The sequence below is a fragment of the Malus domestica genome, chromosome 04 (genome assembly GCF_042453785.1).
Source record: "Malus domestica chromosome 04, GDT2T_hap1".
NCBI classification, from domain to species: domain Eukaryota; kingdom Viridiplantae; phylum Streptophyta; class Magnoliopsida; order Rosales; family Rosaceae; genus Malus; species Malus domestica.
In genome coordinates this window covers 12036750-12059989 of record NC_091664.1, presented here as the reverse complement: position 1 = coordinate 12059989, position 23240 = coordinate 12036750, and the positions used below count along the sequence as shown (strand labels likewise).

Below are 23240 nucleotides of genomic sequence, written 5' to 3'. Positions count from 1 at the left end.
CCCATCTCTTATTTGTCACTCACACTCTCTCTACCTTCACACTCTCTTTTTCTCTCAGCTTCTTCTCATATCTCTCTTTTTGCAAGTGCAGAATGCCCATGCCACACCAAACCAGCCTCGCTGGAGCGGCAAGCACCGACCTACTACCACCAGCCTTTTGCGATGGTGGATACTCCGATGAGCGTCAAATATCCAGATCACAACCTCACCCTACTCCTTACACTCCCAACCTCTCTCATCTCAAAGTTTTCCATCTTCACCTGCTTGCATCGAGATGGTGCAATAGTAACACTGCCACACCATCAAGTCACTCCGGCAATCCCTCTGACCACTAAACTAGCACCACAACACCAATTAGCAACCTCCATTCAAGAACTGAGCTCTTTGCGCGTGTATGGACCGAGGAGGAGTTTGTATCAGTTTGACTTTTTCTGGCGAGTTTCTTCCGTCCACGACCAAGCTGGGAACGCAGGAACATTGAGGAGAAATTTTTCAGTTTTCTAGGAAATGAAAACCGTGATCATCCGACCACTATTAGACCAATCTCCCGGTCAACACCGACCATGATTAGGCTTTCAATAGGTGAAACACATCGCAACAATCTTCGATGCTTGTAAAGCGGGTTCGACCTGACGACATGATTTGTGAGTGGATCTTTCCTTTTATGAAGTAATCCTACATGATTCATAAGTAAGCTTACTATAAGGGGATGCCTTAATCATATTTATGGTCAGAGATAGTATTATATTGACTAGAATTGTTGAATTATTGTGGCATGATCATATTTACATTATCTGCTCATCGTTGCTGCACCAGTGTTAGTACTCGCTCAGGGCTAGTGCTAGTCTTTCACGTGTATGTTCATATTGCACTGTACGCTCACTTTGGATCCATTGTAGGTGCCAGTGATGTCCTAGATTGCTATAGGCAATTAGGACTCGTATGTGATGCGCATAGTGCCAGTCTTCACGTGATTATAGTACTAGAGCGTAATTCATTACTACACCCAGTCTTGTTCATGTCAGAATACCTCTGCATGAACTCGTGTGTTAACATGTGTTGATGAGCACTCGATATGATACGTTTTTATGTGAGATTATGTGACTGCCGAACTTTAGATGGTTACTTACAAAATATATTGTAAAGTATTGAATTCTTGAGATATTGCAGGCTATGGTAAGTATTTTCATACTATACGTAGAATGTATATTTTGGAAATTATACTTGTTTTACAGCGAAAGTTTATAATGTTTCAAAAAGGTTTTTATAAAACTTTATTTTTAGGACCACTCACCCTTGTTTTTTCGCCCCTTTAGGTTCTAGTGTTGAGCTTTGATGATATAATTCTCATCCTACCTTACTGTACTTTACTTATGCTCTAACATCACGTGTGAAATGGGTTCATTCCTTCTCACAAGCACACTCTTATATTTAGGCACTTTTAGGTTTAAATTTATTCATATTTTCCACATCACTACACTGTAACATCCCACATCGCCCAAGGGAGTGGATCCTCTATGCCTTATATGTACATGCCCATCTCTACCTAGCATGAGGCCTTTTGGGAGCTCACTGGCTTCGGGTTCTATCGGAACTCCGAAGTTAAGCGAGTTTGCACAAAAGTAATCCCATCATGGGTGACCCACTGGGAAGTTCTCGTGTGAGTTCCCAGAAACAAAACCGTGAAGGTGTGGTCGGGGCCCAAAACGAACAATATCGTGGAACGGCGGAGTCGAGCCTGGGATGTGGTGGGGGCCCGGGCCGGGATGTGACAATTTGGTATCATAGCCAATCACTGGTCGGAAGTGTGCCGACGAGGACGTCGGGCCCCTAAAGGGGGGATTGTAACATCCCACATCGCCTAGGGGAGTGGATCCTTTATTCCTTATATATACATGCCCACCTCTATATAGGACGACGTGTTTTGGGAGTTCACTGGCTTCGGGTTCCATCGGAACTCCGAAGTTAAGCGAGTTCGCGCGAGAGCAATCCCATGATGGGTGACCCACTAGGAAGTTCTCTTGTGAGTTCCCAGAAACAAAACCGTGAGGGTGTGGTTGGGGCCCAAAGCGAACAATATCATGGAACGGCGGAGTCGAGCCTGGGATGTGGTGGGGGCCCGAGCTGGGATGTGACAATTTGGCATCAGAGCCAATCATTGGTCAGAAGTGTGCCGACGAGGACGTCGGGCCCCTAAGGGGGTGGATTGTAACATCCCACATCGCCCAGGGGAGTGGATCCTCTATGCCTTATATGTACATGCCCACCTCCATATAGCACGAGGCCTTTTGGGAGCTCACTGGCTTTGGGTTCCATCGGAACTCTAAAGTTAAGCGAGTTCGCGCGAGAGCAATCCCATGATGGGTGACCCATTGGGAAGTTCTCTTGTGAGTTCCCAGAAACAAAACCGTGAGGGCGTGGTCGGGGCCCAAAGCGGACAATATCGTGCTACGGTGGAGTCGAGCCTCGGATGTGGTGGGGCTTGGGCCGGGATGTGACAACACTTTATGACTTCGTCACCCTTCTGGTGGCGGCCAGCACAGCTCAATTCGGAGTCCAGATGGATATTCCGGGTCTGGGTGTGTCATATATCCTGATAAAGTTGAGATAAATACAAGCAGATGAAGAGTGAGTTAGCTTGATTGTCTTATGATAATGTCTTTAATTTCTATTGCTAATTTATTGCAATTTGGCTAATTAATGATTTGGTTGTGATGAAATATTTGGTAGTGTTTGTTTTTAATTTATTGCAATTTAGCTAATTAACGATTATTTTAAATTCCATAAGAAATAAAATTTCAAATTGATTTAACATTTATGGGCATTGATGGATGAAATTAAAATTTTTTTTTTCAAAATTGTACGATATAATTTACCAATTAGTGCTAGGTAAATTGTTGTATTGTATGTGAAAATCAAATCATTTCAAAGGGCAAAGTGGAGGTTTGTATCTTTCAACGGATGAGATTGAGATAAGAAAGTCAAATCTAACGAACAGTTCATAAGTGATAAAATCTAACATTGTCAGCGTTGGAACTTTTTAATGTTGAAAGGTTCATAAAAAATTTTAAGATAAAACGTCTAAAAATCAACTTAAGAAAAGTTAACACACAAAAAAATTATCACATAATCAAATTATTATATAAATAAATATATATAGCCTGATATAGAGTCCGAAAGAAATAACCCCTCATTGGGAGAGATTGTTTTATAAAGCCTCTTCTTGGAGCTTTAAAATGGGATATATTCACAATTTTTTTCAGCCCTATATATAGCCCCTCACTGGAGATGCTCTTAAAAGCCAACCAGATCAAATTTACTCTACAAATATGACATTGAAATGCATAAGGTAAGACAGAGTGAAAGGGAAGGGTACATCTTAAATTTAGGTTACGTCTAAAAATCTTTAAAGCATTTGATTTGACGGCCAAAAATTAACACTTTCTAAACAAGAATTAGGCATTGCAGATAAGAGTACGGGTAAGTTTGAAGTATGTGGGACGCGAGGTGAATGTGTAATTTAAGATTTGAGATTTGACTACAATCTTACAAAGTCTAGACTATTGTCATTATTTCACAGTCATATATGATGTAATCACATCCAATTAGTATATATAATCATCAGATGAAAATGAAGATACTAAATATTTGCAAGATTCATTTCACCAACCAAAACACAACCTATATGTTCTTTTAGCCATTTACAAAGACAACTTAACAAATTCACACCGAACTCAGGTATTTTTTGTGACTTTAATACACCGTATATAATGTTCTTAAGATCTAATCTAATTAAAATAAGAGGAAGGAATTACACATAGGTCATTCAAACGCGAAGGTAAGATTTTTTACTAGCCACACTGATAGTCTCCCAACTTGCATCTTGCTATCTGCACAACACTGTAGTTCTGTTGTGAAAAGTTTATAATAAAAAACTTTTGAGTAATTAGAAGTGTAAGCACTCAATATAAGTCATAATAAATTCTGTTACTTTCCGATATGGAGATTTTTGTATTCAACATAATTTAAATGCAAAGGGAGAATGTTGTTCCATCCAATTTCATTACGGTCAGCCGCATAAGTCGGTTGAAAAATGGCACTTACAAGAATATTTCGAAAAAGTGCAGCGCTTAATATAAGTAATAATTAATTTTGTAATATAGTCAATATGCTCAGCTCCTTTATTTGTTTGCAAAATGAATAACATTTTAACATTTTATATTGTCTTGGAGAGGTGTGATCAGGAAATGACCAAGAATAACATTGTGAAGGGAAGGGAACGTGTGACCACACCCAGTGGCGAAGCCAGGAATTGACGGGAGGAGGGGCGAAGTTAAAAGATTGCAAGGTTCAAAAGAATAGCAACAACCAAATCCTTTTATATAGTAATGTCTTCCATAATTTATCAATACAATTACAATTGTTGCCGACGAGGTTTCATATCATGAAAACGTCGCATAATAGGCTCATTATCAATAAAAGTAAATACATCTCTCTCAATGTAAACAAGCATGCTATCACTTAACCATTGATCTCCCATTTTGTTACGCAATGGTGTTTTCACAATCTTCATAGCAGAAAAAGCTCTCTCCACCGAAGCGGTTGCAACCGGTAACACCAAAGCCAATGTAAGAAGCTTATACACTAAGATATAGCTTGCACACCTTCCGGTCTTCACCAACTCCTTTGCAAGATCACCAATTCCTCTCAATGATGAAAACTCACTATGCATCTTCATATCGTGAATGTAATTGTCAAGTTGAATTGGAAGATTTATGAGGTTCATACGATCAAAATCTTGAGGATAAAGTTGGGCTAGATGAACAATTTTTGCTTTATCAAAAGATGCAAAATTATTCATCGGACTCAAACATGCCATACAAAGAAGCAATTCAGTGTTTACCTTATTGAAGCGATCATTCAATTCCTTTAATTGCGTATCAAGGACTTGAAAATAGAGGTCCACACGATAGTAATGGAAGTTTGTGAGTCTTGGAGCTTTATGCCTTGATTTTCCGGGTACAAAATGCAAATCCTCCATGTTAGGAACAACAATATCATGCTCTTCACAAAACTTTTTTACATCATCAAGCAAGTCCCCAAAATCATCATCTCTCAAGGATTGTAGTCTTTGCTTGCATACCTCCACTAACGCCATCGCATTCACAATATCTTGATCTTTCTTTTGTAATGCTTGTGATAACTCATTTGTAATTCCCAATATGAGTCTCATCAAAAAAAGATGAAACACAAAATCAAAAGTTTGTATGTCATGGAATACCTTACTTGCTTCTCCGAAATTATCTTGGTTGGTATCATCTTTAATCCATTCAAGCACCTCCACCACGGCTTCAAACATGACAATAATACTCACTATAGTACCATAATGTGAGTTCCAACGTGTATCACAAGGACGCATGAGATTACTCTCTTGATTTAACCCTCTACCCGTTTCAAGATCACCAATATCAAGAGCTTTCGTAATTTGTTCTAGTTGTTTCTCTCTAAATGCATCACGACGCTTACACGATGATCCAATAGTATTGACCAAGATACTAGCATTGTTGAAGAAAATGGCGACGCCCTCAATTCCCTTTGCAACGGCTACAAGAGCTAGTTGAAGTTGGTGTGCAAAACAATGAACATAAAATGCTTGAGGATACTTGTTCAAAATCTTTGTTTTAAGGCCATTTAGCTCGCCTTTCATATTACTAGCTCCATCATAGCCTTGTCCCCGTAACTTAGACATACTCAAATTTGTTGTAGCAAAAAATCTCTCAATAGCTTCTTCAAGTGAGCTACTAGTTGTAGAAGTGACATGTTGTACACCCAAAAACTTTTCAATTGCTTCTCCTTTTTTGTTCACATAACGCAATACCACCGCCATTTGCTCTTTAGTTGAAGAATCATGTGATCCATCAACCAAAAGAGAAAAAAATGCACCTTCCATATCTTTAGTGATTGCATCTATAGTTTCAATGGCACAAGCACGGACAAGATCTTTTTGAATATCGGAAGAAGTATACTTAAGATTCTTGGGAGCATTCTCAAACACAACTTTCCTAACTTGCTCATTATGCTTGGAAAGAAATTGCATAAGCTCCAAATAATTACCTCTATTGCTTGATTTGAACGATTCATCGTGGCCACGAAAAGGCAAACCTTGTCCTAACAACCATCTTGTACACTCAAGTGAGGCATTCAATAAAGTACGATAATTAATGCGAGCTTCATCGGTTTGCTTACTCACAAATGTTTCAATGTGTTGTTTTTGTGCCATCAAATCTCTAGCTTGTTGTACAGCTTTATTATGAAGACTTCCAACACCTTCCTCATGGACTCGAAGATTTTGGGGTCCTTTATTCCAATTTGTAAACCCTTTCTCAGTGAAGACATCACTTCCAGTGCTACCCATTTAATCGAAATCACATTTGAAAAGATAGCAATAACGGCAAAATGCAGTAATGATGGTGTTGTTGTACTTTTATGCGAAAATGGAAGCAAATTATAACAAAGTACCAAATATCAACATCGTAGGTGAAAGCTAAAACAAACAATCTCAAACTAACACAAGAGATTTACGTGGTTCGGCATAAAGCCTACTTCACGGACAAAGCACGGCAAGGAATTTCACTAAACAAACGGATATTACAAAAGAGTGTTTAAACTCTCACAACCCAAATCCTACAAATTACAAACCCTAAACCAAATGAGTAGAGAACTGAAACAAACAGAGAAGATTCTCCCAAATTGCTCTCCAACTCACAAACTCGCAAATTGACTCTCACCAAATTGCCACACGAATGAGCCACACAAAATACACTAACCCTAAGGTCCTATTTATAGTGCAAAGGACTTAGGTTACAATAAGAATCCTAATAGGAAGTAAATCCAAATCCTAATCAAATAGGTAATTAACAAAATCTCTTCACAAAGGAAACCAACTAAGAAGTCAAAACCAAACCCAAATAGGACACCAAAACCAAATAGGGAACACAAACCTAATTTATTGCATCATCCTAATTTTGAGCCAAAAACCCAACAATCTCCACCTCGGCAAGAAATTAGCAAACGTCCAAATTTGGATACCAAAATACAAATGCAAACGTGCACTAAATTCTTTCGAAACTGATCTCCACCTAGATTCAAAAAATCCAAAAGTCTTCAAACTTGAAATTTCCTCCAACGCCTTCTCCAACAAATTTCATTATGGAGACTATCAAATACAAAACAAAAATCCAAGCAAAAGCTTGAACATACGAACAAAAAAGTGCGAATTGCACTCCACCCAAAGAGCTTGAGTACCAAGCTCCACCTCATCACATAACCTTTAGAGGAGTTCAGAACAATGATCTTCTGCAATGTTTGCATAAACACTAGCAAAAGACTTATTAAACGGCTTCTTTTTGCCCTTGAGTTTAGGGCAATCTACTTTCCAATGGCCTTCCTTATAACAATAGCTACAAGTGTTCTTTCCAAGTTTGCTCATTTCCTTATTCCTTCCTTAAACTACCAAAGCTCCATCTTGTGTATCAGACACTTTATTCTTTAGCTCTTTAGAATTCAAAGTGGCTTTAACATCTTCCAAACTAAGACTTTCTCTACCAAATAGCATGGTATCAACAAAGTGTTCATACGAAGGAGATAAAGAACACAACAAAGTTATCGCGTAATCTTCATCACTAATTTGGTTGTCCACACTTTTCAAATCCATCATAAGTTTATTAAATTCATCAACATGTTTATGAATTGACGTACCTTCATCCATACGAAGAGTATGCAACTTTTCTTCAAATACAACCGTTTAGCAAGGGATTTGGTCATATACAAGCTCTCCAATTTTTGCCACAACTCCGGTGCAGATTTGATGCTACTAACTTCACGCAAGACTTCATTTGATAAAGTCAGCAGGATTGCTCCAAGTGCCCGCTCCATAATGTCTTCTTTTTCTTCATTAGTCCACGAATTTGGCAAAACCTTCACACCCTTTAGCATTTTTAAAAGTCCTTATTGAACTAACAAAGCACGCATCTTCTATTGCCAAATACCAAAGGCATTGCCATTGAACTTTTCAATATCAACTTTCACCGACGACACAGAAGGCTTCATAGTGATTACCAAGCAAAGCCCAAGCCGAAACCTGGCTCTGATACCACTTGTTGTACTTTTATGCGCAAACGGAAGCGAATTATAATAAAGTACCAAATATCAACGTCGTAGGTGAAAGCTAAAACAAACAATCTTAAACTAACACAAGAGATTTATGTGGTTCAGTGTAAAGCCTACTCCATGGGCGAAGCATGGCAAGGAATTTCACTAAACAAATGGAGATTACAAAAGAGTGTTTAAACTCTCACAACCCAAATCCCACAAATTACAAACCCTAAACCAAACGAGTAGAGAACTCAAACAAACGGAGAAGATTCTCCCAAATTGCTCTCCAACTCACAAACTAGCAAATTGACTTCACCAAATTGCCACACGAATGAGCCACACAAAATACACTAACCCTAAGGTCCTATTTATAGTGCATAGGACTTAGGTTACAATAAGAATCCTAATAGAAAGTAAATCCAAATCCTAATCAAATAGGTAATTAACAAAATCTCTCCACCAAGGAAACCAACTAAGAAGTCAAAACCAAACCCAAATAGGACACCAAAACCAAATAGGCAACACAAACCTAATTTATTGCATCATCCTAATTTTGAGCCAAAAACCCAACAGGTGTCTAATGGAGTGGAAGAGTGGGGTGTTCAAAGCCCAACAAAACAATATTCAATCTTCCATTTGACTTTATTAAAGCCAATAATTTATTATGTAACACCCATGTACGAAACCCACCATCAAACTTTCATTTGGACTCAATAAATTAGTAATTAAAAGCCACTTGTTTCTCTTAGTCAAGTCAATCAGCTTATGCAAGCATTTACACTGCACAATGGCTGAATTCATGTTCCAGATAAGGACTAGAATTCTCTCCCTTCCTTTTTCCATCTCCTTCCATTCTCACTTCTCACATTATCTTATTTTGTCTTTCTCTTGCTATAAAAAATTAATATAAGATGTTGACATGGCTTAACCGTGACCATTCAAATACGAGGGGAGGAAAATGGAGGGAAAAAAAAAGGGAGAGAATCCTACTCCTCTGGATAAAACCCATGCAGTGGTGCACACTGCAAAAGGAGAGATTCTAAGTTTTAGATATGCCTCTGATACTTTCATATAGTTTCAAACATAACTTGTTCGTTATAATTCCAAATTGAGTTCTGTCTACGACCACGTGTTCGTAAAAATGAGTATTATTCAAGAATAGTAAAATAAGAGTGGAAAAATGAAGGGAAAATTGAGATCCACATGGAAGGCCTACGTGGCATCTTAAGGGTATTTTGATAATTTCACTACTGCTAAGAACAAAATATGATAAATCTCGGGACGGGGATGTCACAATCTACTCCTCTTAAGAAAATTTCATCCTTGAAATTCGAAACAACTGAATTTAATCAAGGAAGAAGTACGGATACAAGTCTCTCACATGTTCTTCGGTTTCCCATGACGCGTCTTCAACATAGTGGTATCTTCGAATTCCGTATCGCTCGCATCCACGCGATCGTAATGGAGAGCACTACGAGAGTATATGTGTGTGTGTGTGTGTGGGTCAAGCCCAAACAATAATTAATTAGGCACGAGGCCTAATTAATAAAATACTACCAGAAATGGGCCTACTTGCCCACTTGCTTAGCAAACCCAACGAATAGGCCATCAATATCATAGTCTGTAGCTTGTAATACTGACAACCAACTGTTGTCTTGATAAACAAGTAATGGAATCCCGAGGGTGCAAAATTATTATTTTGTCCCTCATTAGGGAAAGTGCATAAATCATCTGATTTACACATTGTTCGCACTCACGTGTTCGTAAGAACACGTACTACCTATAAAGATGTGAAAATGAACAAATAGTAATAAGGACTCAGATGTCCACACCTGAAATCCGCATAGGATTTCCACTTAGCCGGTCAGGGGCATTGGTGCGAAAATTATCTTAACACACAAATTTAACCCTCTTTTGGCCTTTGCTGCAATTAAATGAAATAACGTATTAAAGGTCAGTTGCCTTTTGGAGAAGAGATAAATTTGAGGGAAATGAGAGAAATTATAGTGGAAAGAAGGAAGAGAGAAGGATATGGACGAAATGCACTGTATGTACACGACATGCACATCTTATGCTCACAGATTTGAGCTCAACCCAAAAACACATAACTCACAGCTCTCTCTTCGAAATCAGAAAAAATGATGCAATCATATAAATGACCCTAAACTTTATATGAAGAATTGAAGATTCATTATTTGAATTTGGTATCAAATTTGATTGGGTTTAAATATTTCAAGGATTTGAAAATTGCAGTTTGAATGGGCACGAAAGAACCCAACTGAATCAAGGAAAATTGTTTGACGAACTCGTTCACTTTTTTCGTATTTGTAGGGTCTGCCTCTGAATCAAAGGAAAAAAATAGTAAATTACGTAAATGTGAAGAGTATCAAAGATGCAAATACGCACCATATACACTATATGCACACCACATGCAAATAATATGTATAGTATATGCACATGATATGCACGAAGCGGGAGAAACTTTAATGGAAATATGTTGTATTTCTTATGTGTTTTCTCCTCTATGCTCTCTCTCTCTCTCTCTCTCTCTTGATTCAAATTTACAAGCAATAAAATAGGGTTTGGCCTTTGCTGCAATTAAATGAAATAACGTATTAAAGGTCAGTTGCCTTTTGGAGAAGAGATAAATTTGAGGGAAAAGAGAGAAATTATAGTGGAAAGAAGGAAGAGAGAAGGATATGGACGAAATGCCCTGTATGTACACGACATGCACATGACATGCACATCTTATGCTCACATATTTGAGCTCAACCCAAAAACTCACAGCTCTCTCTTCGAAATCAGAAAAAATGATGCAATCATATAAATGACCCTAAACTTTATATGAAGAATTGAAGATTCATTATTTGAATTTGGTATCAAATTTGATTGGGTTCAAATATTTCAAGGATTTGAAAATTGCATTTTGAATGGGCACGAAAGAACCCAACTGAATCAAAGAAAATTGTTTGACGAACTCGTTCACTTTTTTCGTATTTGTAGGGTCTGCCTCTGAATCAAAGGAAAAAGTAGTAAATTACGTAAATGCGAAGAGTATCAAAGATGCAAATACGCACCATATACACTATATGCACACCACATGCAAATAATATGTATAGTATATGCACATGATATGCATTGAGCGGGATAAACTTTAATGGAAATATGTTGGTATAGTGGATACAATTAAAACATAATTGTTACGTATATAAGGTTATAGTGACAGTTTGAAAAGTCTTGTTACGTATATCAACTACCACTTAACCGTGCACGTAGAAAACATGATACTCGTTATCGTTATTTAATGGACACGCATGACTCTTAACTTCCTCTAAGCCTTTTTTTTTTTAATTTTGTTTTTCACCTTGGCCAACTAGGTTGTGGTCACACTCGCTAAATTCCGAGGGACAGTATACATGCATCATAACTTGTGAACATTCCATCTTCTCATATTTAAGATGTAGTCATGCACACCATTTGCACACAACATGCACATTACAGAAATATTTTTACAAAATTTTGCAATTGGACACTTGAACCAGAAATTGTTCATCCTAGTTTCTAGCACGTCAAAGCTTCAATTTTATTCAACAACCCATACGCCCCAACATGAAACACAAACTCTAATTTAACTTCTAAGTATTAATTCATCTTACAAACAACTTGGACTGTACATACTATTGCCCTTTGAGGCCTTGTTTGACAGCTTGGACTGTACTTACTATTTTAGTTGGATAAGATAAATAGTCATCTGATAGTACTTACTAAATTAGTCGTGGTGCAATTTCAGACTAAAGACCGTATTATTTATAGTGTATTTGATACTCTACCTGATAAGAGGCTTCCAACTAGTTTTAAGGGAACATTTGATGATTTAAATAACAGATCACAACCAAAACTTCAAGTGACCAAACCCCAGTAGCAGTTAAAGGCAGCAAAATGGAATTTAGAGATTGAAAAATGGAAAAAACCAAAGAGCAATCAAATAATGCAAATCGAAAAAAATAGTATGTCTCTTGGATCTGGAATTCTCTCAGTGCAAGTCTGACCCCTGAACCAAACCCCACCACAAAGGCAGCAACAAGAAACCCAGCAAAACCCACCTTCCAAATTCTCATTGGTTTTTCCGAATCCTTCTCTTTGTTTTTTTTTTGCTACAAATCAGCCCAGCAAAAGTATAATGGTTCTGAATAGGGATGGGCAACGGTTATGGCGGACGGGTAACCGCGGTTATTTATCCATAACCATTTATTCTCATACCGGTATAACCGTTTACCCGTTGGGTAATTATCTAAATGGTTATACCCATACCCATAACTGTTTATAAACGGTTAACCATACCTATAACTGTGTACCCATTTAATCGTAATCGTTTAGTACTCGTTTACCCATTTATCATTTTTAAACCCATTTATCCTGTCTTTTTTACTATTTACTCATTTTCACCCGTCTACGTGTTTTTTTAATAACTTGAAAATTAAAAAAGAAAAATCATAATTTTGTTTTTCTAACAATTAAACACCGTTATAGGTACATTCATCATACATTTCCGCATTTTAATTTTTTAAGTCCGTATACCATTCCAATAATTGAAATAATAGTTTATATACGATATTTTTAACTGTTAGCAATGAAGGTAATATAAAATTTGCCAAGTATTCTTGGGTTACGAAAATTGTTAAAAGACAGTATTCTTGGTTATTTGACTCGGAATGTAAAATATTAACATAATATATATATGTAATGGACCATGAAATTTAAAGTGGTTAAAGAAAAGTATATTATATTAGCTATAGAAATCATGCATTATAGTCAATAACATTGATCTAAGTTTTGTCCGATAGAGAACATGGTTTGTGTTAATTTTACATATATAAAATAAATGGGTAAATGGTTACCCGTTTATAACCGCGGTTAATACCCATAATCGCCTATTTAAATTTCGTGGGTAAATGGTTATACCCATAACCGTTTATTTATCTAAACGGTTACCCATAACTGTAATCGTGAAATTTAAATGGGCAGGTAACCGCGGTTACCCATAACCGATGGGTATCTGCCCATCCCTAGTTCTGAAGGATATGACCCAATGGAGGCAGATGGGTTCTTTAGCAATTGAAAATTTATAAAATCAATTGCAAAATTAGAGAGAAAAACAGCAATCAGATTCATTCTAATTGAAAAAAAAGTTGGAAGAAAAATAGGAGGAGGGCAGAAGAGAGAGAGAATAAGAAAAAATGCAAGAAAAATAGGAGGAGGGCAGAACAGAGAGGAGGAAGAAGAACCTCGAATTCACAAGATGAGGAAGAACCTTGATTCAAAGGAGAGAGCAAGCGATGTGAGAGGAGTAGAGCGATGAGAGGAACGAAGAGGGCAAGAGACTACCCGACTAATAATACAGAGTTTTTTTGTTGGATAACTTAGCAGGTCTACACCGTATAAAAAGTGTGGAGTCAGTATAATTAGTCGGGGTATTATTTAGCACAAAACAGCACCAAACACCTGGAACCGTATTAGTTATCCTATCCGGTCTGTGATAGGGCTACCAAACAAGGCCTGAATTTTGCTGTAGAACAACATCTCGGAAAGGAGCATAGCATGGCATACGAGTGACTGACTGCCTCTCTCTCTCTCCTCCCCTGCACCTGCTAATAACTTTTAGAGAGAGAAAATTGAAAGCATTAGAGTTTGCTCATTTGGGTTTGACGTAATCGCCTAAACCCTATTGATTTCGTAAAAATTTCATCTTTTTTTTTCTTTCTTGCTTTGGACCCTCCGAAGAAAGAAGGGTCCCTCCTCCGCGATAGCTGTTGATCTATCCCTCTCATGGTTTCGTTTACGCTAATCATTGCATGCTTCTGGTTTTCAAATATTAGCTGAACTCAATCTCTCTGGGGCTCTGGTTATTTTTTTTGGGTCTGAAATTTTGCTTTGTGGGTTTAAATAAATGGCAACCAATGCATCTGGGTTCTTCACTGCTCCTACAGTTCCGACCCTGAGGAGGAAGATTCAACCTTCAATACGCATTTTTGGATCTGGGTTCCGTTCCCCAGAGGGAATCTCCGAGAGGGTATTCTGCTCCAGAATTTTTGAAGGCGCAGAGAAGCATGTTGGAGCCGCTTCTGAATCTCGAGCATCCAAGTGAGTTCAATTTCCGTTCTTTCATTCGTTTTGGGTTTTTTTTGCCCCTTCATTATTTTGTATGTTGGATTTTGAATTTGATTTATTATCTTTGTTAGAAAGCTTCTTGATGTGCATTTAGTCATAAAGTTGTTTAGTTTTCTGGATTTACTTTTGTCGGCTCGATTTGTTTTAATATGATTGTAGTTATGGTTGGCATGTCATTGCATAGCCAGCTTCTGTATATGAAAGGGAAGGAGTTCCCATATTTAAACTTCTATTGCACAAAGTTTTTAAATTTCGGTTTGGATATAATCACAAGGAGTTGAGAATTAGGTGATCTTATTCATCTCCATTGGAGTAGGATTTACTAGGCTTAAGCAATGAAGCCGACTACAATCTATCAGAATCTATCAAGCCGAATTTTCTAGTAATTACAATCAATTTAAGCCTCAAAGTGAGGGAAGTATACATATACATAGATGTTTAAGGCACAGTAAAGTAACCGTCTCTAACAAACCATTTTTAGGACTAACTAGAGGATGCAACTAAGTTAGAAGCATTTTCATTGATGTAAGTCGGATTGCGGGTATGAGTTTAGGTGAATCAGTTTTTGGCAAAAACATTAGATTTCCCTTTTATGATAAAGGGTGCTAAATTACCATATTGCCCTTTTAAAATGCAATTCCTAACAGTGGCTCATGGCTTAGGACGGATCTTTTAAAATTGTCTCCTGTGTCTAATTATAATTTTTCTTTTTTAAAGTTATCCCTGGTTGGACCGTGGCCAGTGCTGTGTGTTTTATGTAATAATAAGAGTCCCTTTGCCACGAGCCGCTGTCAGTACTGAGATTGCATTTTGGTTAAATAGGGGTATGAATACAAGCTGGTAAAATATTATCTGACTGATCTTAATTAATCTCTATTATTTCAGGCTTGTCACTGCAAGTTAATTGGATGCGGCTCAGCAATACCCAGTCTTAAGATTTCAAATGACGATCTCGTAAAAGTAGTAGATACTAACGATGAATGGATAGCTGTTCGCACTAGGATTCAAAATCGACGTGTTCTTTCAGGTCAGTTCATACTTTTCTGTGCATGATAATGTCATAATTTGGTAAACAATTTGACGTGGCTTAGCCTGTGTTGAGCCTCATGTTTTAAATCACATGCAATGAGTTTAACTTGGGAAATTCAGTTTCATAGTCTCATGCACTGCATTACAAGAGGAAACTATCTGTTGGACCTCTCAGGTATATGACCCTTTTTCTCTGCCCCTATTGAACAATATCTGTTACAGTCACTGTGGCTTCACCATTCTATTCAGACAACCAAAACGATAAGCATATGGCGTGGTTTGACCTCATTGATGTTGGTAGTGTAAGATGTGTAAGAGCCTAAGGGGGGCTTTCTTATAGTTGTACTGGATATTTGAATGCTTCTACCTTTTATTTGAACACTTATTTTATACAACTATCTGTCTCTTCCCTGGTCCTCATTTCTAGGTGTACTGGATATTTTATGTTATCATTTCTAAAATGACAGGATATTTGAATGACTTCCTTGTAAAATTACAGGCAAAGAGAGCCTGACAACGTTAGCAGTTGAGGCAGCGCATAAAGCACTTGAGATGGCACAGGTTGATGTTGATGATGTGGACCTAATCTTGATGTGCACATCTACGCCTGATGATGTCTTTGGCTGTGCTCCTCAGGTATATAGGTCACTAGGTGGTATCTGGATTAAGTTGTCCAGATTTAAAAAAAGAAATAGGGATTGAGCTTCACAGTGGTGTGCAATATATGATTGTTATGCCAATATTTGATTCTTCATGTTTTTAGGGGTTTATAAATCTTTAAGTGATGAACAAAATTTCATCTATCTAGGTGTGTATTTATTTGTTATGAATAATGAAAAGACCATTTCTTATTAGAAAAATAAAAAGGAACAGATCATTGCTAGCTTCCTTAATTTATAAAGGGGTTCTATTTCGGACAAAAGTAGATTCTTGCCTCCTTGGGGGCATCTATGTCTTAAGAACTATAGAAGAGTTCCCATTATCGTGATTCATCTTGACCGGACTGGAGTTTTGTACTAAATATGGCATGTTTTTTTTGTTTTGTTCGGTATTTGGTCAGACTACTGCTGGCCAACTTTTGAAAACTGTGGCTTTTTCAGGTCTCGTCTTTATATTTCTAGTAGGTTATTTTGTTGATTAAGTTTGTTGTGCTTATATAGTTTTATGCTTTTTCCATGGCACGAACTTTGACCAAAATACTGAACTATATCGATCACCCGTAATATAATCAAAGAACAACTGAGTATTACTCTCTCAGTGCTTATGCTGTTTTATTAATACAGTAAATGCTTACCTTTTGAATTTGTGTTATATTGTAATTTCAGGTTCAGAAAGCACTTGGCTGCCGAAGGAACCCTTTAGCTTATGATATTACAGCTGCTTGTAGCAGATTTATTTTGGGTCTCGTATCAGCTTCTTGTCACATTAAAGGTGACGACTTGGTTAACTTTACTCTTAAGTACGCCACTGTTATTTTCCATATTTAATTGATTTAACTATATTGCGCAAACTACAGCTGGTGGAATTAAAAATGTTCGAGTTATTGGGGCTGATGCTATTTCTCGGATTGTCGACTGGACCAATAGAGGAACATGTATTCTCTTCGGGGATTCTGTATTAGTTCAGGTGCGTTTATGTTGCTTAATGAATATTTTTGGCATATATCTAAGCTCTAGTTTTCTATATAAGGGCATTGAAGTCCCTCTCAGCTTCTAACTTTGGACTTTGCTTTATTTGGCAGCAATTTTTGTCCCCATTTTTTTTAGAAACTCATATAATACTATCTTAATCTCGTCATTTCCAGAATTGATCAAATGAATTATGAGTAAAGATTTCTTTCTAAACATTTCAGTCCACAGCTTAAATTTCCATAATTGTGTGGGCCTGCGACAGTGAGGATGATGCTTTGCTTTCTTTTGATGTGCATAGTGATGGTGAAGGAAACAGGTTTGTGATTTCTCGATTTCTATGTTTGTTTTATGCACCTTTTTAGCAAGTACAGCATTTTTCTGATACTGACCGATCACTCTCTTTGCAGACATCTCACTGTTACCTTCGAAGGAAATGAAACAGATGATGAGTTGGGTTCTAATGGCTCAGTCCTAGGCTTCCCTCCAAGACCCTCTTCATATTCCTGCCTTCAAATGAATGGTAAAGAGGTCTTTCGCTTTGCAGTGTGTGCTGTGCCAGAGTCACTTGAGTCTTCTCTTGCAAAAGCCGGTCTCCCTCTATCTAGCATTGATTGATTACTGCTCCATCAGGTATGACGAATGATATCTTTCAGAAAGTTTACCCCGGGTTTACTGATTAAAATGATTGCTCTGCTCTACTGTCATTCTTTGTAGTGGGAAGTTTGAATGAAAATAACCCTTTACGGTAGCTTCTTATTTTGATAATGGTGATCCTAGCAAACAAGCGACGGGGGTACTTCTTGTTTTGATAATGGTGATGGGTTATAGCAAAAACAAATCAATAACGCAGGCAAACCAGAGGATCCTCCATGCGGTTTCTACTCGCATGCAAATCCCTTCAGAGCAGGTGATTTCGAACTTGGCAAACTACAGAAACACGAGCGCTGCTTCAATACCTTTGGCGTTGGACGAAGCTGTGAGAAGTGGGAAGGTGAAACCAGGCCATACTATCGCAGCTGCCAGCTTCGGAGCAGGTCTTACTTGGGCTTCTACCATTTTCAGATGGGGTTGAACTTGAAACCTCATCGCCTCCGGCCACTGAAACGCAGTTTTGCAATACTTGCCCCAAATTCCAATGTATTAGATATTGTTGCATCATAATCTCCATCGGCTCCCTTTTTGTTTGTTTGCCTCTGCTTTTTTCTTCCCTTAGTTTTTGGCACCCTCAGAAAAATTGTTTTCTTTTCTCCCGCCCAATAACTTTTTTTTCTTTTTCTTGAGCCACAAGTCAATGCTAAAAAAAATTCTAATACTCTGAATCTCATGTTTGAAGTGATATTTTTTCTAAATTTTTGTTTTTTACAAGTGATAAGATAATTACATGACATAAATCTAAACCACGAAAATAAAAATCTGAACTTGGGTAAAGACGGCGGAGCACATTGAGAAATAGCTAAATACAAGTTCAACGTAATTAATAATTACAGTAACTCAAATGCCAAGAAAAGAAAAATTAAAGTAGGTCATTGAGCAAAAGCTTGACCTCTAGGTTGAACTTGAACCCTAGATTTAATCTTCTTCAAAGCACCCTCAATTGCAAGATCAAAAGCATCTTTCTTGGCTCTCAATCCCTTTGAGCTTCCATGCCTTCTATACATAACTCTTGGTATCATCTCCAACACTCTCTCCCTCATCCTCCTCACTCTAGCCCTAGGAATGCTCCTAAGCACATCCAAAACCCTAGTCTCCTTGTACACCACATCCTCCTTGGGTATAAACACCGAGAAATCCCCGTACTGATCCTCCGGCAAGTGCCACCCGTACTGCACTTTGGCGGACAACGACTCGAAGAATACGGGGATGCAGCCGGCCACAATGCTGTCGAATGTGGACCGCCTGGTCGGGGTGTCGCCCGGCGGTTGCATGCAAAAACTAGCTTGCAACATTGGCCTCATGAACCTAATTGGGTCATGCTCACATATACCATTGGAGCAATCCACGAAGTCACAAAGCCTTGTGTACTCAGCAAACCCACTTCCAAACATCCCCAAATTGTTGTTGTTTGACGTCACATTGTTTTCTATGGTGTTGTTTTCACACTCGTTCCTAATACTCTTCCTAATGTTCGGATTATTTCCGACACCGCCACCGCCGGCGAACATCATAAGCGTTGTCCGCCGGGACCGCCTCGCCCGCTGCACCCACGCCTCTAATAAAGACAAATTGGGCGGGTGAAATGACGACGGATAAGGCACAGCGTGCTCCTGCCACGGCCAGGCACGCGCCTCCAACGTCAGAGCGGTGACATTAAAGAACTGCGGCAATTCGAGCAGCGAAGTTCCCCACACCCGCGGATCGTTCCCCAGCGGCTGAGAGAAATCCAGAGCGGGTCGGGCCAAAACCAAGAAATGGTCGTGACCCATATTCCGATTCCACAAATCCGGGTCGTCCCGGGTCAAAAATTCGAACAAATTGAGGCCCTGCTCGGAGCTGGAATTGTAATCGGGGCCGTAGAGGTAGCGGAGGGCGTCGATGCCGGCATAGTAAGGGAGGTAGACGGCGTCGGCGGATTGGGGATCTGAGGTGAGACATGGGTATTCGAGCATCCGACGGTGGAAAATAAGCTCGAGCATCAAGGGGTCGGTTCGGTACCAGCTGTGAGAAAGATTATGGGTTTTCTGGCCGAGGCCATGGTTGGCCAAGTAAGGGCAGAAGTCGTCGAACAGACCGTAGCCGGAGCAGTTGGAGAGGAGATCGAGGTTGAAAGCCGGCGGGAGGCGTCGGATGTGGATCCAACGGCCAGTGCAGTCGGAGTCGGATTGACTTGGGTCGAGATTGTTTCTGGGTACTTGGGCGGAGCTTAATCGAATGGTGGTGGTGGTGGTGGAGGAGAAGAAGAAGAGGAGGAAGGAGGTGGTGATTAGTAAAGTGGACTTGGAGGAGGCCATTGGAGGAGCGAGAGATGTGGGGAGGAGAGAGACAAATGGGGTTATTTATGGGGATATTTTTACAGTTAAATTCTTTAAACTTTTGAAATGGTTTAAGGGGTTTTGGGTATTTTTCTGTTTTGTTAATGGTAATTTTGTTTGTTTTATCTTTTCCTGTTTATCTTTCCAGTTTGGGAGGAAGATTAGTTTTGTCTGTTAAAACTGTATTTTTTTAATTGTTTTATTTATTTTTTTGGGTTGGAAAATGGAAATCCAACAAGAAAACAAAAATGTTGTTGTGTGGAGAGAAAAAATGACGAGGTTGTTTTTTTAAATTGTATGAGTGCATGGGACGTGGGGTTTGACGCGTTTTTGTAGGTGGGGTTTGTTGGTGTTGGTTGGGATGGCGGTGGTGGTGGCGATGGTGATGGTGGGGTGAAGCTTCGAGCTAATACAACTAGGGGTGATATTGGTACGATTACCGTATCAATACTCATTTATCAATTACCATACCAAATTTTTGGTATAATAAAATCTATTACCATTACCGTGCCAAACTTTTGGTATACCGAATTTCGGCATGCCAAATAGTTTGGTTGACATGGTATGGTAATGGTAATTACCACTTTGTTTTGGGCTAAAATTTGGTTTTTTTCCAACCCAATTTAAGACTCAAACGTGTTTTGGCCACTCTCTTGGGGTTTTTAAAACTTTTTTAATTAATTATGAGAATTTTATAGAGATTCATTTAAGAAAAAGAAGTAAATAGATGGAAGATTGTTGAAAGAACTCATCATTCCTAAAAAAAATAGTACAAAGATTCCTAGATTTCATCTCTACATTCTTTAAAATTATACAAAAATTAACTAAATATACGAAGTCAGGGAGAAAGACAACCCAATTTGATAAAGGAGAAGATGAGATGGATTGCGAAGAGAGAGAATTGCCGAAATGGAAGCAACAGAGATGAAGTCCATGGCAAGATGAGTGAAAATATGAAGTGATAACAGAGAAGGCTTAGGTATTTTTATTGGGAAAGTAGAGGTTAGAGGGTGAGAGGATGGTTTTGGATAAATTACTAGGAAAAAATTATAGAAGTGCATATATAATGATAATAATACATAATTACATGTATAAATGAATAAATAAATGATTTAATATTAATAGGAGTGGTACAGTACGGTATACCACTGGTAATAATTTTGAATACCATTATCGTATCGAAAATATATGGTATAGTATAAATACCATACCATTACCAATAGTTCAAATTTTTTAGCATAACTTTAGTATGGCACAGTTTGTATGATAATTTAGCAAAACATTTCACCCCCTAAATACAACAAAGTTTTGTGGCACCGGTGGAATTTTTAATTTTTTTCGACGCATTGTCACATGTTAACGGTTAACCAAACAAAAATTTTAATTTATTTAGGGTTTTTTATTAGCACTTTATATGTATTCAATATACTCCACATTAAAATTTAGGAGATTTTACACAAGTACCATCCGAAGTTAATGACGAAAATGTAACAACCCGTCCAAGTGGGGCTCACACCACTCCTCCCCTCACTCTCGTGTCCCCCTCTTTTCTGGATCTCTCTCTCTCTCTCTCTCTCTCTCTCTCTCTCTCTCTCTCATTCTCAAACTATATCTCTCACTAAAACTCTTCTTCTATGCAAACCGAAGCCATCACCACACCTTCGCCATTCCGGCTAACTTCATACCACCACCTCATCTTTCTTTGTCACTTGCCTCCACCTCAATTCTCTCTATCACTCGTCCTGCACCTAGCTCCCTCGACCTGTCATGTTTTCACCCCTGCAAACATAGTACGGCCGAGAGGCCTGGAATCACATCACCGCCGTCGTGGTGATCCACGAATAACCAACACCAGATCACCTATCTCAATTCTTCTCCTCTTCATATTTTCAAACCCAAAAAACACTGGCGTTGAACTCAAACCCAGACGGCGGGAGTTGCTGTTCCTCTACGAATCCGACGAGGCTGCCACCACCCTTAACGTTGGTAAACTTTGAAATCCCTCAAATTCTTATTTTAATCATGATCTAGGGCTGTTTATAACTTATATGCTCGATTTGGAGGAAGATTGGTGCAGAAAAACGTGTTGGGAAGAATTTCCCCAGTTTTTTTAGGCCCTTTTATCAGCTGTCTCCGACCATGTTTTAACCCCTTGATGGCATGATCATACTCTCCTCATTACAAACTTCAAATCCATATGTAGAACTCTGAAAATGGTGAAGTATCGAGCTAGAAATTAGCTTTGAAAGTCGGCCCATAAATCTGTCCAAGCCTTGTCTTCGCAAGGAAGACGAGAACTGTTGTACGTGCAGGCACATGAGGCCGGTGCGTGCCTGCCAATGCAACCACCTTGTGGCAAAGTGTGCGGCGGATTAGATTAATGGGGATAAAGTATTTTCTACGTTATGCTTGTATTAGATTAATATTTATAAGAATTAGCCGAATGATGAAAATTATGAAATTATGCTAAATTCTACGGAATGCACATGTATGCGAATTATTATGGGATTTATTTACGGTCATGATTGATATTTTATTGAATAATATTATGTCGATTAGAATTACCGATTTACAATTGTATGATCATATTTACGTTATCTGCTCATCATGTGGTGTTAGTACTCGCTCGGGCCAGGGACAGTCTTCACATGTATGTTTACATCGCACCGTACACTCACTTTGGATCCATTGTAGATGTTAGTCTTGTTCTACATTGCTATAGGCAATTAGGACTCGTATGTGATGCCCATAGCACCAGTCTTCAAGTGATTGTAGTATTAGAGCATAAATCATTTTTTTACACCCAGTATTGTTCATGTCAGAATATCTCTGCATGAACTCGTGTATCAAGATATGTCGATGAGCACTCAATATGATATGTTTGTTTAGGTGAGATATTGTGATTACTAGATGTTAGGTGTTTATTTACGAAATACTTTGAAATATTGCATTCTTGAGATATTACTGTTTACGGTAAGTATTTCACACTATATGTAGTATACATAGATAGAGACTATACCTCTTTTACGGCGAAGGTTATATGTTTTCGAAAAGGTTTTTACAAAGCTTTATTTTTAGGCCCACTCACCCTTGTTTTTCGCCTGTCTAGGATTTAGTGGCAGTGTTCATGTCGACGAGGGTTTCAAGAAAACGCTGATATCGTAGGCTACTCCTGATGGTATAATTTTTATTCTAATTTTACTGTACATTACTTGTGCTCTGACATCACGTGTGAAATGAGTTCATTCCCGCTCACAATCGCACTTTTATATTTAGGCACTTTTAGGGT

At 38.4% G+C, this 23240-nt stretch overlaps 2 protein-coding genes and 1 pseudogene across 2 annotated transcripts; 1 reads left to right on the top strand and 2 right to left on the bottom strand.

Moving 5' to 3' along the window:
• Window positions 1–2920: 2920 nt before the first annotated feature.
• Window positions 2921–6415, bottom strand: LOC103411717 (uncharacterized). Its single transcript, XM_029101638.2, has 2 exons — window positions 4665–6415; window positions 2921–2987 (listed from the first exon to the last, which is right to left on the bottom strand). Exons 1-2 carry the CDS (start codon window positions 6413–6415, stop codon window positions 2921–2923), a joined length of 1818 nt encoding a protein of 605 aa, XP_028957471.2.
• A 7348-nt stretch (window positions 6416–13763) lies between these two features.
• LOC103444026 (beta-ketoacyl-[acyl-carrier-protein] synthase III, chloroplastic-like) lies at window positions 13764–18294 on the top strand (annotated as a pseudogene).
• A 12-nt stretch (window positions 18295–18306) lies between these two features.
• Window positions 18307–19992, bottom strand: LOC103444027 (probable xyloglucan galactosyltransferase GT19). The gene has a single exon (XM_008382933.4). It carries the CDS (start codon window positions 19928–19930, stop codon window positions 18506–18508), a length of 1425 nt encoding a protein of 474 aa, XP_008381155.3. The 5' UTR covers window positions 19931–19992; the 3' UTR covers window positions 18307–18505.
• Window positions 19993–23240: the final 3248 nt, after the last annotated feature.

Bases quoted from the DNA above. Each gene is read 5' to 3' on its own strand.
- LOC103411717 (XM_029101638.2), bottom strand. From the start codon at position 6,415: ATGGGTAGCACTGGAAGTGATGTCTTCACTGAGAAAGGGTTTACAAAT. The intron at 2,988-4,664 runs GTGTGCAAGCTA...ACTGTTCGTTAG, and splicing joins GAGTTGGTGAAGACCGGAAG to ATTTGACTTTCTTATCTCAA.
- LOC103444027 (XM_008382933.4), bottom strand. From the start codon at position 19,930: ATGGCCTCCTCCAAGTCCACTTTACTAATCACCACCTCCTTCCTCCTC.